The following is a 14,531-nucleotide window of genomic DNA, read 5'->3' as shown; positions in this document are numbered from 1 at the left end:
GAGCGAGTTTTTGTACAAGAAGTCACCCCCAGACCCATATGAAAATAATATATTGATGTCACCATTTTACTTGTAACTTCATAAAACATGATCAGATCACCATTATTTAGAGCAGATTGAAACATGCATATATCATAGAAAAGGACACGTCATTATTTGCAGAAAATTCTCCCGATTAAAAAGAGCCCAAACTCACTCAATCCATCGCTCAGATATAAAAATATCTCTCATAAAGCTATAACACATAGAAAAGAATTAGGTCATGTAGCTTAGCAAAAAAATCAGAGGTTGCAGTTCTGTGGCGTTTTAGTTCGTAACTTCACCAAACATGCATAGATCTCGAAAAACGATCAGACTTTCGATCAGATCGAAAGATTTCGTTCATAGAGCTGTAACACATGAAAGCAGACAGGTGCACTGAGGCGCTCCAAAGAAAAACAGCCATGTTTTTGTGCCATGTACTCTAATATGTCAGAAACATCATACAGCTCAGATAGTTATGTGTCATATGTCATTTGAAAGGTCTCATCGAGTAGAATAAAACAAGTATAATTTTTTGGGGCTTTGACTAAACTTGAGTGAGGCATTACTTCAAATTCAAAACAACAATTTCAAAACTGTAAAGGGCTAAGAGAAGGGCTACCTTGGTTCCAAAAGCTGTAACGTTTGATTACTTAATGATATCACCACAAAATTGAATTCACCTACAGCACACATGTTGGGGAACATCACCAAAAAAAATTTCTCCTACCTTATTTCTTTCATGAGATATTGAACATCAAATAAGAATGGTATGAAAAATTTCCCTTGACCACACTAATTTTTCTTACATTTTATCACCTATTTCTCAGCATGAGAATATTCAAATGCAAAGATTTTTTCCCCCATATAAAAATATATAAAAATATTTATCGGACGATTCCTACCTTTTGACTCTCCTTGCTACGGTCCTGGAGTTATGAGTCATTATTTTTGTGTATGGCACTCAGAAAACAACAGTTTTTAAAATTCCTTCAAGGAGTCAAGAGCTAAACAAAAAGGCCTGTTTTGTTACAAAATACTGTAACTTTTGGATACTTTATGCTATACTTTATGCACCACAAAATTTGAAACAGGTACAGCTAACATATGCTGGGGAACATCATCAAAAAATAATTTTCCTCCTACCTTATTTCTGTCCTGAGATATTGAATGTCAAATAAGATAGATATGAAAAATTTCTCTTGAGCACTCAAATTTATCTTACATTTTTATCAGCTATTTCTCAGCAGGAGAATGTCCAAATTAAATAAACTGTACTGTACTTTACTACACTGTAAAAAAAAGTACAGAAAGTTTTCTATCAAACGATACCAACCTTTTGACTCTCCTTGCTACAGTCTTTGAGTTAAGAGTCATTATGTTTGTGTATGTCACTCAGAAAAAACATCAACTTCAGTGAGGCAAAAATGGCCTCAGGGGTTAAAGGAGTGGGCACGAAAATCGCGGGAGCAAGACACATGTTGCGGAGGCAGGCGGCAATGGTCAGAAATTCAGCGGGAGCGGGATTAAGAAAACAGCCGAATCCCGGACATTTTGGGCAATTAAGAAATCCCGCCCAGACGCATTTTTGTAGGTCCAAAAAGAGGACATGTCCGGGGAAAAGAGGACGTATGGGTCACCCTAAGCGTAATCGAATAAAAAAAACTAAAATGTCTGATATTTCATGTTTGCATTATGGTGACAGGCTGAAAGCTGCTGTTGTTTTTATAGAACATTTATAGTTAATAATAGTCTACTGGTATTATACCTTCAGTCTAGAGCCCGACCGATATATCGTTTAGCCGATATTATCGGCCGATTGTAGTTCACGCATCTTTTCTGCAAAGATACTTAAGTGATTTGTTTAACATTTACATCATGTTGACAACTTCATGTGTGGTGCACTTGGAATAGAATTTTCTTTAAATAGAGGGATAATAAAGAAAAAGTTACTTGAATCATGTTGTAGTTACATTTTCAAGTTGACTAGTTAAAAATTGTAAAAAAATCGAGAATTGGTCAAACGTTCTGAATAAATCGAGATTTTAATTTTTGGCCAAATTGCCCAGCCCTAGTTATACCACATGATATTTTTATCATTCATTCGATTGAAAATTTCTTAAAAATGCTTAGAAAACCATGAATACAAACAGTATTTGTCTAAGAATTTTGTTGGGTTTTACTTTTTAACTAGATTTTTAAAAGATTGTTTCTTTGCTTTATCAAGTACACTCTTAATATATCTTTGGTCCAATTGTAATGAACAAATGTTTACTGTTTTGTTTTCTCATCAGTGCCTGAGGTGTCAAGGGCGCACAGTCGGCCCGACAAATTTCCAAACAACTTTGAGCCTGATAGTGGTACGTCACTTTTAAAACCAGCCTCGGTTATTTATCATTGTAAATCTGGAATGTCATTGTTGTTTTCTTTATCTTTTGCTCTTTTTCCACTTTTTTTCCTCACAGTTTTGACTGAGCATCAGTTATTTGATGTGTTCAACAATGCCATTGTCTCTCTGTATCGTTCTGAGGATGAGGGTGGACAGGACTTGGGGGTGGGAGGGGGAGGCTCTGACTCCTCGAGGGGCGGCACAGGAAGTAGTGGTGGAGGCCGAGGAACAGGAAGTGACAGTGGCATTGGTGGCGGAGGGACAGGTGGAGGCAGTAGCAGCAATAGCAGCCCAGCGGGGAGCTCTGGTGGGGTGGCGGGACTGGGGGTGGCCGCTGGCAGCATGACAACCAATGACGCGCTGCTGTTCCATGAGAAGTGTGGCACGCTGATCAAACTAAGCAACAACAATAAGACAGGAGAAAGGAGGAGACCGCTGGATGAGTTCAATAACGGAGTCGTCATGACCAATCGACCACTCAGAAACAACGAAATGTTTGAGGTATATAGTTTTTTTTTTTTTTTAATTTTATTTTTTATTTTTTAGAGATTAATATTCTTATTTAGCTGGGATACATTGATCAAAATTGAAAGTAAAGACATTTATAATCTCACAAAATATTTCTGTTTGAAATAAATTCTGTTCTTAGTAACTTTATATTCATCAAAGAATCCTGAAAAAAATATGATGCATGTCAGCAGCGCCAACATATAGCGCCAGTGCGTCCCGGGTTGAGTCCAGGCTCGCAGACCTTTCCTGATCGCACCCCCCCTCTCTCCCACTTCGCTTCCTGTCTTAATACTGTCCTATCATAATAAAAACAACATAAATATAATATAATAAAAAAAAAAAGAAATATATATTAAAAACGTTAGGAGTCAGCTGTCCACGGTTATCCTTATATCAGCACAATAACACACTTAGCAAAATATTGTCTAATTATCTTTATCGATATAAAATTCCAGAAAATATTGAGATATTATTTTTTTGTCAATATCGCACACCCCTAGTACTGACACAAAACGATTTGCAACGGTCGCTTTGTCACGCCCAGTGTAGACAGCCTCAAGCTGTTGGTTAAAGTTTTATTTTTATTTTTTTGGGCTAGTGGAAGTTATGAATGGCCGGTAACTTAAAAAATTTAGTAGCCAAATTGGCTGGTGAGTGAAAAAGTTAATTTCAATCCCTGTATACGTATATATAACATTGATAGTAATAAAAAAATGTTTCTTAAGTGCCAAATCAGCATATTAGAATAATATTACATTTGTTATTACTTGAATAAATTACATTTTTATTTATGTTAATATATTAATAGAAAACTGCTTTTTTAAAGTTGTAATAATATTTCACTAAATTGCATATTTTAATCAAATAAATGCAGCCATGGTGAGCATAAGAGACTTTCAAAAACAAAAAAAATCTTAACATTCTTAATTTAGTGTTAATAATTTAAATATAAAAGTTTTTTTTTTTTTTTGCTTTTTAACTTGCCTGAAGAGATTTACTAATTAAAATAGCATTGAGCTTAATTTTATTCATATAATAATAATCCTTTTAATTCCAATTTTCTGCCAAAAAATTTTTGGCGGTAAGGAGTATTTTAAAAAAATTATTTATTTAAAGTACAAACATAATACAACTAATTAATAATATTATGATGCTCAGAATAATTATACAACATTTATACAAAACAAATTGAAAAATATAGTAAAAGTACAATTTTTGGCTGACTTTACACCTCTGATTATATCGCTGCACTTGTCTGTTTCAGATTCGCATTGACAAACTCGTGGACAAATGGTCTGGTTCCATTGAGATTGGAGTGACAACCCACAACCCAAATAATCTTGACTACCCTGCAACAATGACCAATTTACGTTCAGGTAGCCTCTTTGTTATTCTGTGATATAATCAAATAGATCCTCATTTCTCACAGAATCATTACAATATACATAGCAGGCACATGTGTATTTGATATAACTAAATCATAGTGTTCATTACATTCTTCTTGTTTTTAAGGCACAATCATGATGAGTGGCTGTGGGATTTTAACCAATGGGAAGGGGACTCGTCGGGAATACTGTGAATTCAGCCTGGATGAACTCCAGGTAAGTTGGCAGCATCTGTGAGTCTTATGATTATCTCATGTAGTCTTAATACTCAAGGTGATTCCCTTTGTTTATTTATACACAACATGCTTATAAAACGTTTTTATGCTTTTGTTATTTATAGGAGGGAGATCACATAGGGCTGATGAGGAAAGCCACTGGAGCTCTGCACTTCTACATTAATGGCATTGACCAGGGTGAGAGTAATTTCAGATCTCAGTGATAAAAAATTCACGCACAATTCGGATTGTTCTAAAATACTTTTCCGAAATGATGTCATAGGGGTTGCAGCCAATCAGACCCCTGGTGTAGTGTATGGAGTGGTGGATCTCTATGGCATGGCAGTAAAAGTCACCATCGTCCACAACCATAACCACAGTGACCGTTTACGCCGCAACAATGCAATCATGAGGGCACTGTCACCTGACGTGGGCCGGCCTCGGCCTGCTCTCTCATTGACCCCTGAGCCTGATGTCCCAGACCGCTTGCTATTCCATCTAAACTGTGGGCAGAAGGCTGCAATCATCAGCGATGGCCGCACTGCTTTACGGCCTCAGTGAGTTCATTTAATCTAAAAATCTACTTACTGCATTAATAGGGCTACTGCATCATGGGGCAGTTCAATGAAATCTTATTCTATGGCACAGTGCGACGGATGACTTCAACCATGGCGTTGTGCTTAGCAATCGTCCACTGCACTCCAATGAGGTTTTCCAGGTGCGCATCGACAAAATGGTGGACAAATGGGCGGGCTCTATAGAGATTGGCGTGACGACTCATAACCCCACCTATCTTCAGCTGCCGTCAACCATGACCAACCTGCGCTCAGGTAAAATGCTGCCACACAGTTACAGCCACAGGTCACAACTGAAAGCTTAGCTGACTGATTAAAGTGTCCATGAGTCAAGGCCATGTTACCTGTAGCGTCAAATGTAAAATGCATGAGTGTTGGTAGATGGCTAATCTAATGCACCGATATCTACACAGGAACCTGGATGATGACAGGAAATGGTGTCATGCACAACGGAACTACAATTCTTGATGAATACGGGCACAACTTGGACCGTCTAAAAGTGAGTTTTGCAGCCTGGCTTAAACATTTTATGTCAATTTTCAAGTGTCATTCCAAATCGGTATTGTAAACAGAAAAGGAGAATTTTGGAAAAACCTTCACATAGCTTTTATCCAACATATTCATAGTGACTACTAGTGATGCACTGAAATTTTGGCAACTGAAGACATTTGGCCGAAACAGAAGAAAGTGAAATTTTTGGTTTTGGCCCCAATAATTTTGAAGCGGTAAAATCATTGACTGAAACAGTTGTGTCTTAGTCAAAGTGTATTTTAAATACACAACATGGATAAGCAACAGCCAGTAATCATGCCAGCAGTGTGAATGCACCGGAATCAAAAATGAATCCTAGATTAGCAAAATGTCAAATTTGTACAGCTAAAATATCGAGAGGCAGCTCATTGACAAAGAACTTTACTATTTATCACCTTTGAACACAACACCCGACATGGCATACCAAAGTCAGTTTTGGTGTTTCAATAAAAAATTCTTCACTAGTGACCACATCTGTCAAGCTCCACCTAAAAAAAGTTAACTGGAGCCATGTTGGTTAAAGTAAACCAAATTGTGTCTTAAAGGGATAGTACACCCAAAATCGAAAATTCTGTCATTAATTATTCACACTCATGTCGTTCCAAACCCGTAAGACCTTCGCTCATCTTCAGAACACAAATTAAGATATTTTTCATGAAATCCAAGAGCTTTCTGATCCTCCATAGGCAGCAACACAACTACCACATTCAATGCCCAGAAAGGTAGCAAAGACATCGTAAGGGACATCAAAATAGTCCATATGACATCAGTGGTTCAACCTTAATTTTATGAAGCAACGAGAATACTTTTTGTGCACAAATAAAACAAAAATAACGACTTTTATTCAACAGTTTCATCTTTTCCGTGTCAGATTTGACGCACGTTCAAGACAGTACCACGAAGCATGCGTATACTTTCTGCTTGTAAACAAGGCGCAGTGCATGCGTGTTCTACGTCAGAACATAGTGGGTTGTGGTACTCTCGTGAACACGCATCGAAGACTGACACGGAAGAGACGAATTGTTGAATAAAGTCTTTATTTTTGTTTCCTTTTCGCACAAAGAGTATTTTCGTAGCTTCATAAAATTACGCTTGAACCACTGATGTCACATGGACTATTTTAACGATATCCTTACTACCGTTCTGGGCCTTGAAGGTGTCAGTTACGTTGCTGCCTATGCAGGGTCAGAAAGCTCTCGGATTTCATCAAAAATATCTTCATTTGGTGTTCCAAAGATGAACAGAGGTCTTACGGGTTTGGAATGACATGAGGGTGAATAATTAATGACATAATTTTCATTTTTGGGTGAACTATCCCTTTAAATTTCAAGCTCTTCTGAGTGATTTTTTAAAGATCTTTTTGACACACAGAACTGTCACCAGGGTGAATTGAGACTTTTATATAAGAGCTGATTTTTAGGAACATATCCTGGTTTAGCTGGTTTTATGTTCATGTGCCTCATGTGAATGTTTACAGGCTGGAGATACAGTGGGAGTTGTCCGAAAGGAGGATGGAAGTTTGCATTTCTTTGTGAACGGAGTGCCTCAAGGCCCTGCGGCCTGGAATGTTCCGCCCAGCGTGTATGCAGTGGTAGACCTGTATGGACAGGCTGCCCAGGCCACCATCATGGATGATATGGGTGAGAGCAATAAGGAGAGAGTAGAAAGGGGTGGATAAGATGGTACACACCCTGGCCTGAAGTACTCAGGAGACTTTTAAAAATCTCTTTCTCCCTGTTATAGCTGACCTCCCTCCCTTGCCTGATGACAGCTCTGAGGGCCCTACTGCCATGTCTCCTGGTAGCCCATGTTCAGTTTCAGGAGCTACAGCTGCTAATGACTTGCGCTTTCATCAGCTGCACGGCACAAACGCAGTCATCACCAACGGTGGCCGAACGGCGCTCAGGCAGAACTGCCGCAGCGAGTTTAATGATGCCATTGTTATTTTAAACAGGTTACTTTTGTTTTGGCATGAACTCTTAAGTGCTTAGATCATGCTGGTTGATCTTGATGGATCAGTCATCGATTAAATGAATATTGTATGCTTGTGTGTCCCACTGAACAGGTGCCTTCGGGATGGAGAGCTCTTTGAAATTGTAATTCAGAAAATGGTGGATCGCTGGTCAGGCTCAATAGAAGCAGGTCAGCTTATATAAAACACTGATTCACTAAAGAAATACCTCTGATTCACTAAAGAAATACCTGTGATTCACTAAAGAAATACCACTGATTTATTAAAGAAATACCTCTGATTCACTAAAGAAATACCACTGATTCACTAAAGAAATACCACTGATTCATTAAAGAAATACATCTGATTCACTAAAGAAATACCCCTGATTTATTAAAGAAATACCTCTGATTCACTAAAGAAATACCACTGATTCACTAAAGAAATACCACTGATTTATTAAAGAAATACCACTGATTCACTAAAGAAATACCTCTGATTTATTAAGGGGTCATATGATGCGATTTCAAGTTTTCCTTTCTCTTTGGAGTGTTACAAGCTGATTGTGCATAGATAAGATCCCTGAAGTTGCAAAGACTAAAGTCTCAAAAAAGAAATACCTCTGATTCACTAAAGAAATACCACTGATTTATTAAAGAAATACCCCTGATTCACTAAAGAAATACCACTGATTTACTAAAGAAATACCGCTAATTCACTAAAGAAATTGCCTTGATTCACTTAAGAAATACCACTGATTTACCAAAAAAAATGCATGTCTTTGATTTACTAAAAATTATTGGTTCATAAGAGTCATGTTTCGAAGAATTTCGCTATAGCTGTTGGTGCTGTAGTGCAGGAAACATGGTAGAAAAATACTGGCTCCAGGAATATTAAAGGAACCGAATATTATTATTTCCAATAATCACTTGGTTCTGTGTATGTGTTTTTTAATGGAACCTGAATAAGAACCAGATTTTGGTTTGTATTTTTCACAGGAGTAACCGCAATCAGACCAGAAGAACTGGAGTTCCCTAATACAATGACTGACATTGACTATGACACCTGGATGTTGAGGTGAGCCGTGGGTTAATGGATTAAAACTCCTTTCTTTGCCAGACCTGACACCTTACATCTCTCTTTGCTCTTTCTCTTCTGTAGTGGCACAGCGATCATGCAGGATGGGAATACCATGAGGAATAACTACGGCTGTGACTTGGACTCTCTGACCACAGGCTCCAGGATTGGGATGATGCGTACAGCTACTGGAGACCTGCATTACTTCATCAACGGCCTTGACCAGGGTGTAGCTTGTACCGGGCTGCCACCAGGTAATTTTCAAGAAAACCGTTTCACCTTATGCAACACTGATATTTCAGAACTTAGTAATGTCTAACGCCCTCCTCTTTTCTTTCTTTTCTTCTGTCTTTTTTTAGAAGTATATGCTGTGATCGATCTTTATGGTCAGTGTGTGCAAGTGTCCATTACAAGTTCATCGGGGCCACTGGATAACAGTCTGTGTACCAGTAACATCACAGAGAAGAGCTTCCCCATACACTCTCCGGGTATTATAATTTTTTTTCATTATTTTTGCATTTGAGGCAGTATTCATTTATTAAGATTGATGATTTTAACATTCATGTCAACAACACCAGTTGTAAACAGGATCATATGTTTTGTTCTACTTTTGTGTCTTTGTCACCCTCTAGTGGCAGGGGTTGCCCATCGCCTGCATAGCAAACATGGTAAGAATGTGGTGTTATTAGGAGACGGTTGTCAAGCGCTGAGGGTCGATGGATATGCCCATGGAATTGTGTTTAGCGCGAAGGAGCTCAAGACAGACGAGGTGTTTGAGGTGAGATGTGGAACGTGTTTTCATTTAAAATGAAAAAAAAAAAGAAATTAAAAATGTGGTAGCACTTTACAGTAAGGTCCCATTAGTTTTGTAAAATCTTAACTAACATTAACTAACAATGGGAATACGTTTGTTACAGTATTTTGTTAACATTAGTTCATAAAAATACAACAGTTCATTGTTAGTTCCTCTTTAAATAATATTAACAGATACAACTTTTGATTTTAATAATGTATTAGTAAAGGTTGAAATTAACATTAACTAAGATTAATAAATACTTTAGAAGTATTTTTCTTCTTTTTCTTCTTTTTTTCAATTCTGTCATCAAGTTTTTCCAAACCTGTATGAGTTCTTCTGTTGAACACAAAAGAAGATATTTTGAAGAATGTTTGTTGGTAACCAAACAACCATTGACTTCTGTAGTATTTTTTATACTATGGAAGTCAATGGCTACTGTTTCCAACATTCTTTAAAATATCTTCTATTGTGTTTAACAGAGGAAAGGAACTTATTAAAGGGTGAGTAAATGATGAGTGAAAAAATTGAACCTTGTTGTAAAGTATTACCAGACATTTTAGTGTCCTATTCACATATGGTCCTGTTGTTGTTCCTTTTAGGTGAAAATTAACAAGGTAGATGACAGATGGTCCGGTTCCCTTCATGTGGGTTTGACCACCCTGCAGCCCCCTGACCTACCATCCTGTCCTCTTAGTGGCCTCTCTCCTTCGCTTACCCAGCTCAGGTCAAAGGTCACCTGGGTCCTCGCCGGCTCCGAGGTCAGGCGGAACGGAGTGCTACAGAGACAGAACTATGGCTGCTCTCTGGATCGACTCACGGTAAGAGAGCACAGCTGCATTCATACCAGTGACAAGAACTGTAACAGTAAAGTTTTAATATTTGTTCTGATAACAGTCTGTGTACCAGTAACATCACAGAGAAGAGCTTCCCCATACACTCTCCGGGTATTATAATTTTTTTTCATTATTTTTGCATTTGAGGCAGTATTCATTTATTAAGATTGATGATTTTAACATTCATGTCAACAACACCAGTTGTAAACAGGATCATATGTTTTGTTCTACTTTTGTGTCTTTGTCACCCTCTAGTGGCAGGGGTTGCCCATCGCCTGCATAGCAAACATGGTAAGAATGTGGTGTTATTAGGAGACGGTTGTCAAGCGCTGAGGGTCGATGGATATGCCCATGGAATTGTGTTTAGCGCGAAGGAGCTCAAGACAGACGAGGTGTTTGAGGTGAGATGTGGAACGTGTTTTCATTTAAAATGAAAAAAAAAAAGAAATTAAAAATGTGGTAGCACTTTACAGTAAGGTCCCATTAGTTTTGTAAAATCTTAACTAACATTAACTAACAATGGGAATACGTTTGTTACAGTATTTTGTTAACATTAGTTCATAAAAATACAACAGTTCATTGTTAGTTCCTCTTTAAATAATATTAACAGATACAACTTTTGATTTTAATAATGTATTAGTAAAGGTTGAAATTAACATTAACTAAGATTAATAAATACTTTAGAAGTATTTTTCTTCTTTTTCTTCTTTTTTTCAATTCTGTCATCAAGTTTTTCCAAACCTGTATGAGTTCTTCTGTTGAACACAAAAGAAGATATTTTGAAGAATGTTTGTTGGTAACCAAACAACCATTGACTTCTGTAGTATTTTTTATACTATGGAAGTCAATGGCTACTGTTTCCAACATTCTTTAAAATATCTTCTATTGTGTTTAACAGAGGAAAGGAACTTATTAAAGGGTGAGTAAATGATGAGTGAAAAAATTGAACCTTGTTGTAAAGTATTACCAGACATTTTAGTGTCCTATTCACATATGGTCCTGTTGTTGTTCCTTTTAGGTGAAAATTAACAAGGTAGATGACAGATGGTCCGGTTCCCTTCATGTGGGTTTGACCACCCTGCAGCCCCCTGACCTACCATCCTGTCCTCTTAGTGGCCTCTCTCCTTCGCTTACCCAGCTCAGGTCAAAGGTCACCTGGGTCCTCGCCGGCTCCGAGGTCAGGCGGAACGGAGTGCTACAGAGACAGAACTATGGCTGCTCTCTGGATCGACTCACGGTAAGAGAGCACAGCTGCATTCATACCAGTGACAAGAACTGTAACAGTAAAGTTTTAATATTTGTTCTAATTCTATGCGAAGAGGGAAGTCCACGTCACAGCTGTAACAATGACAAAGAAACTATAACCCTGGAATCCCGTTCAGAATGATTTTTTTCAACCAACCAACTGTTGTGACATCAATTTGAGAAAAAAAAAGTTTGCTCCAGCTGGTACACACTTTTGAACTGAAACATGACATTGACATGGAAATCTTCTCCAGTTCATTTCCTTTATTCAGTCCGTTGAGCCAGACACAAATACAAACATGAACACACTGAAGAGTGGTATATATAAAACCTCTTATTTACCCCTAAGCGAGAAACGAGTATATCACGGCCTCAACACCTCCATTCTACTATAGGTGGGAAATCGCGTTGGGGTGAAGAGATGCAGTGACGACACCATGCACATCCTCATTGATGGAGAAGACATGGGACCAGCAGCCACTGCAGTGGCGAAGGTACGAGTATGCTGCTATATCTGTTAATAAGTCCAATTTTTCAGTTGTACAGTCTGCTCATCCACTTTCGTTTCAGAACGTGTATGCTGTTTTGGACCTGTACGGAAAGGTGACAGCCGTGTCCATCGTCAGCTCCACGCTAGTTGAGGATTCAGAAAGTGTGAAAGCTCCCTCGCTCTCGCCCGACAGCTGCAGCGAGGGAGAGCAGGACAGCACTCCTGTCAGAGAGGTGTGTCACCTCAGAGGATCATGTTTTGAAGCTTGATTGGCTGTATTTTAATATCAAGCTTTATTGGTATTTGTTTGTTTGTTTGTTTTTCAACTCTCAGTGTGAGAATGAGCCTGCCCTGGTTCCCACGGTCATGACTTTTTTGGAGAATCATGGAAAAAATATCCAGCTGTCCAATCAGAACTTGACTGCCGCCCGGGTGTCCAGCTACAACCAGGGTCTTTTGGTCACAGCTCAAGCTTTGCCGCGCCAGCAGCTATTCCAGGTGTGTGTGAGTGTATTTGAAAGTGAGAGACACAGTCTGCGTGATGCTAATAGCTGTTCTTTCTCAGTTTCAGATAGACCGTCTGAATCCATCATGGACGTCCTCCCTGTCGCTGGGTGTGATTGGTCATTCGCCAGACCGCCTCAACTTCCCTTCCACAGCTTGCTGCCTTAAACGCTCAGTCTGGCTACTGCAACGAGACTCTGTTTTTCACAACTCGTTGAAGGTGATGTCACTTATCTTCAAGGGGTCATATGATGCGATTTCAATTTTTCCTTTCTCTTTGGAGTGTTACAAGCTCTTGGTGCATAAAGAAGATCTGTAAAGTTGCAAAGACTAAAGTCTCAAATCCAAAGAGATATTCTTTCATCAACTTTCACCGTGGACGAAGCGGAGTCCAGCCCGGGGTCGACACATGTGGTTGCCGCAAGCCCGCCGGCCACTCCTTCATCGAATCCGCTGGCCGCGCCATTCTCAAGCACGCCCGCCGCCGCTCACTCCGGCCGTGTGTGACGCTGTGTGTTTCGTTGTGAAAGCGAAACTACTTTGTTTGGCCTTCCAAAAGAGGACACAACTAGAAATCAGTGGTTAAGTTGTATTTACAACACTTCCAGAACAGTTCAACCCAAATATTCAGATATGAGTCATTATAATCCGTAATTATGTCCCCACTGGATGCAACAAATGCCTCGTTTATAATGGGTTTTTGTTTTTGTTTATAATGTTTTTGTCTCGTCGCTCAGCCTGACAGGGCATCACAGTATGGTAAGGGGCGTAAAATGTGTTTTTTGAACCTTAAACTGCATAAACACATTTCATTACACCAAATACACAAAATAATGTTCTTTTTAGCAACATCATGTGACCCCTTTCACATCCTTGTTTTGTTTTCTTTTCTCATTTCACTTCATTGCTTTCGTGTTTGTTTTCCATTTGTTTTGAACTTTTCTTTCCATCTTTCCTGATTTTTAAAATCCTATGTCCTTCTTATTTTTACAGTATTAGTATCAGTTCCTGACTTCATTCTCTCTCATTTCCTCAGATTTGTGAGAACTATGGTCCTAACCTGGACACCTGTCCTGAAGGGACCATTTTGGGGCTGTTGGTGGACAGCAGTGGTTGCCTCCATCTGTTTGTTAACGGCATGGATCAGGGCGTAGCAGCCCAGGACATCCCAAGCCCCTGTTACCCCCTTATTGACCTTTATGGCCAGTGTGAACAGGTCAGTGCTTATGACTGTAATATTAGGCTTCATCAAAAGTTTTTTTTAGAACTTCCTCTTCTAGCATTTTCAAAGAATGCACCACAAAAAAGAGAGAGTAAGGTAACACTTTAATATAGTGACCAATTCTCACTATTGACTAGTTGCTTATTAGCATGCCTATTATTAACATATTGGCTGTTTATTAGTACTTATAAAGCACATATTCTGCATGACTATATTCTACATCTCTAATCCTACCCAATACTGAAACTTAACAACTACCTTACTAACTATTAATAAGCAGCAAATTAGGAGATTATCAAGTCGTAGTTAATGGTTTGTTAATGGCGAGAATTGGACCTTAAAATAAAGTGTGACCGAGAGGAATCGTGGGACAGAGAGTAAATGTGAGAAAATATTTATTTTCATTAAATATTATGTTATTATATTTAATGTATTTACTTAACATGCCAACATTTTTTACAGGCCCCATTAAAACAAATTAGGAATTTGAGGCATTGTTTTTACAAACATCTTTTTGTACTTGACAGAAAATATTTATATTTTTTAATTTATTACTATTAAATAATGTTTAAAAATTTATTTTTACTTGCCCTGCCAACATTTTCACAGACCCTACCACAAAAATTTGTAATTTGAATGTTTTTTTGCCAGTTTCACAAAATATTTGTATTTATTTATATTTATATAAAATATTTCATTAAACATTTTTTACTGTTATTATTTATAAAATATTCAATATCGTTGTTTGCCCTGCCCATCCATAAAAAAAAATATATATATATATATT

At 38.2% G+C, this 14,531-nt stretch overlaps 1 protein-coding gene across 1 annotated transcript in view; it reads left to right on the top strand.

Annotated features, from left to right (window-relative positions):
- Window positions 1–14,531, top strand: part of LOC107733461 (neuralized-like protein 4) — a 36,571-nt gene that overhangs the window by 17,506 nt on the left and 4,534 nt on the right. The window contains exons 3-23 of the mRNA XM_016545077.1: window positions 2,316–2,381; window positions 2,487–2,911; window positions 4,185–4,296; window positions 4,433–4,521; window positions 4,646–4,718; window positions 4,804–5,077; window positions 5,169–5,350; window positions 5,509–5,594; window positions 7,104–7,266; window positions 7,370–7,580; window positions 7,692–7,768; window positions 8,576–8,654; window positions 8,739–8,908; window positions 9,014–9,142; window positions 9,287–9,432; window positions 10,050–10,268; window positions 11,924–12,022; window positions 12,099–12,251; window positions 12,352–12,516; window positions 12,584–12,742; window positions 13,559–13,738. Of these exons, the coding sequence (XP_016400563.1) occupies window positions 2,316–2,381; window positions 2,487–2,911; window positions 4,185–4,296; window positions 4,433–4,521; window positions 4,646–4,718; window positions 4,804–5,077; window positions 5,169–5,350; window positions 5,509–5,594; window positions 7,104–7,266; window positions 7,370–7,580; window positions 7,692–7,768; window positions 8,576–8,654; window positions 8,739–8,908; window positions 9,014–9,142; window positions 9,287–9,432; window positions 10,050–10,268; window positions 11,924–12,022; window positions 12,099–12,251; window positions 12,352–12,516; window positions 12,584–12,742; window positions 13,559–13,738 (3,257 nt within the window). The remainder of the gene's footprint in view (window positions 1–2,315; window positions 2,382–2,486; window positions 2,912–4,184; window positions 4,297–4,432; window positions 4,522–4,645; window positions 4,719–4,803; window positions 5,078–5,168; window positions 5,351–5,508; window positions 5,595–7,103; window positions 7,267–7,369; window positions 7,581–7,691; window positions 7,769–8,575; window positions 8,655–8,738; window positions 8,909–9,013; window positions 9,143–9,286; window positions 9,433–10,049; window positions 10,269–11,923; window positions 12,023–12,098; window positions 12,252–12,351; window positions 12,517–12,583; window positions 12,743–13,558; window positions 13,739–14,531) is intronic.

This window comes from Sinocyclocheilus rhinocerous, unplaced genomic scaffold (assembly GCF_001515625.1).
Source record: "Sinocyclocheilus rhinocerous isolate Xijiao unplaced genomic scaffold, SAMN03320098_v1.1 scaffold2385, whole genome shotgun sequence".
NCBI lineage: Eukaryota > Metazoa > Chordata > Actinopteri > Cypriniformes > Cyprinidae > Sinocyclocheilus > Sinocyclocheilus rhinocerous.
Note: the sequence above shows the minus strand (reverse complement) of the source record. Positions and strands in the feature narration are given on the sequence as shown.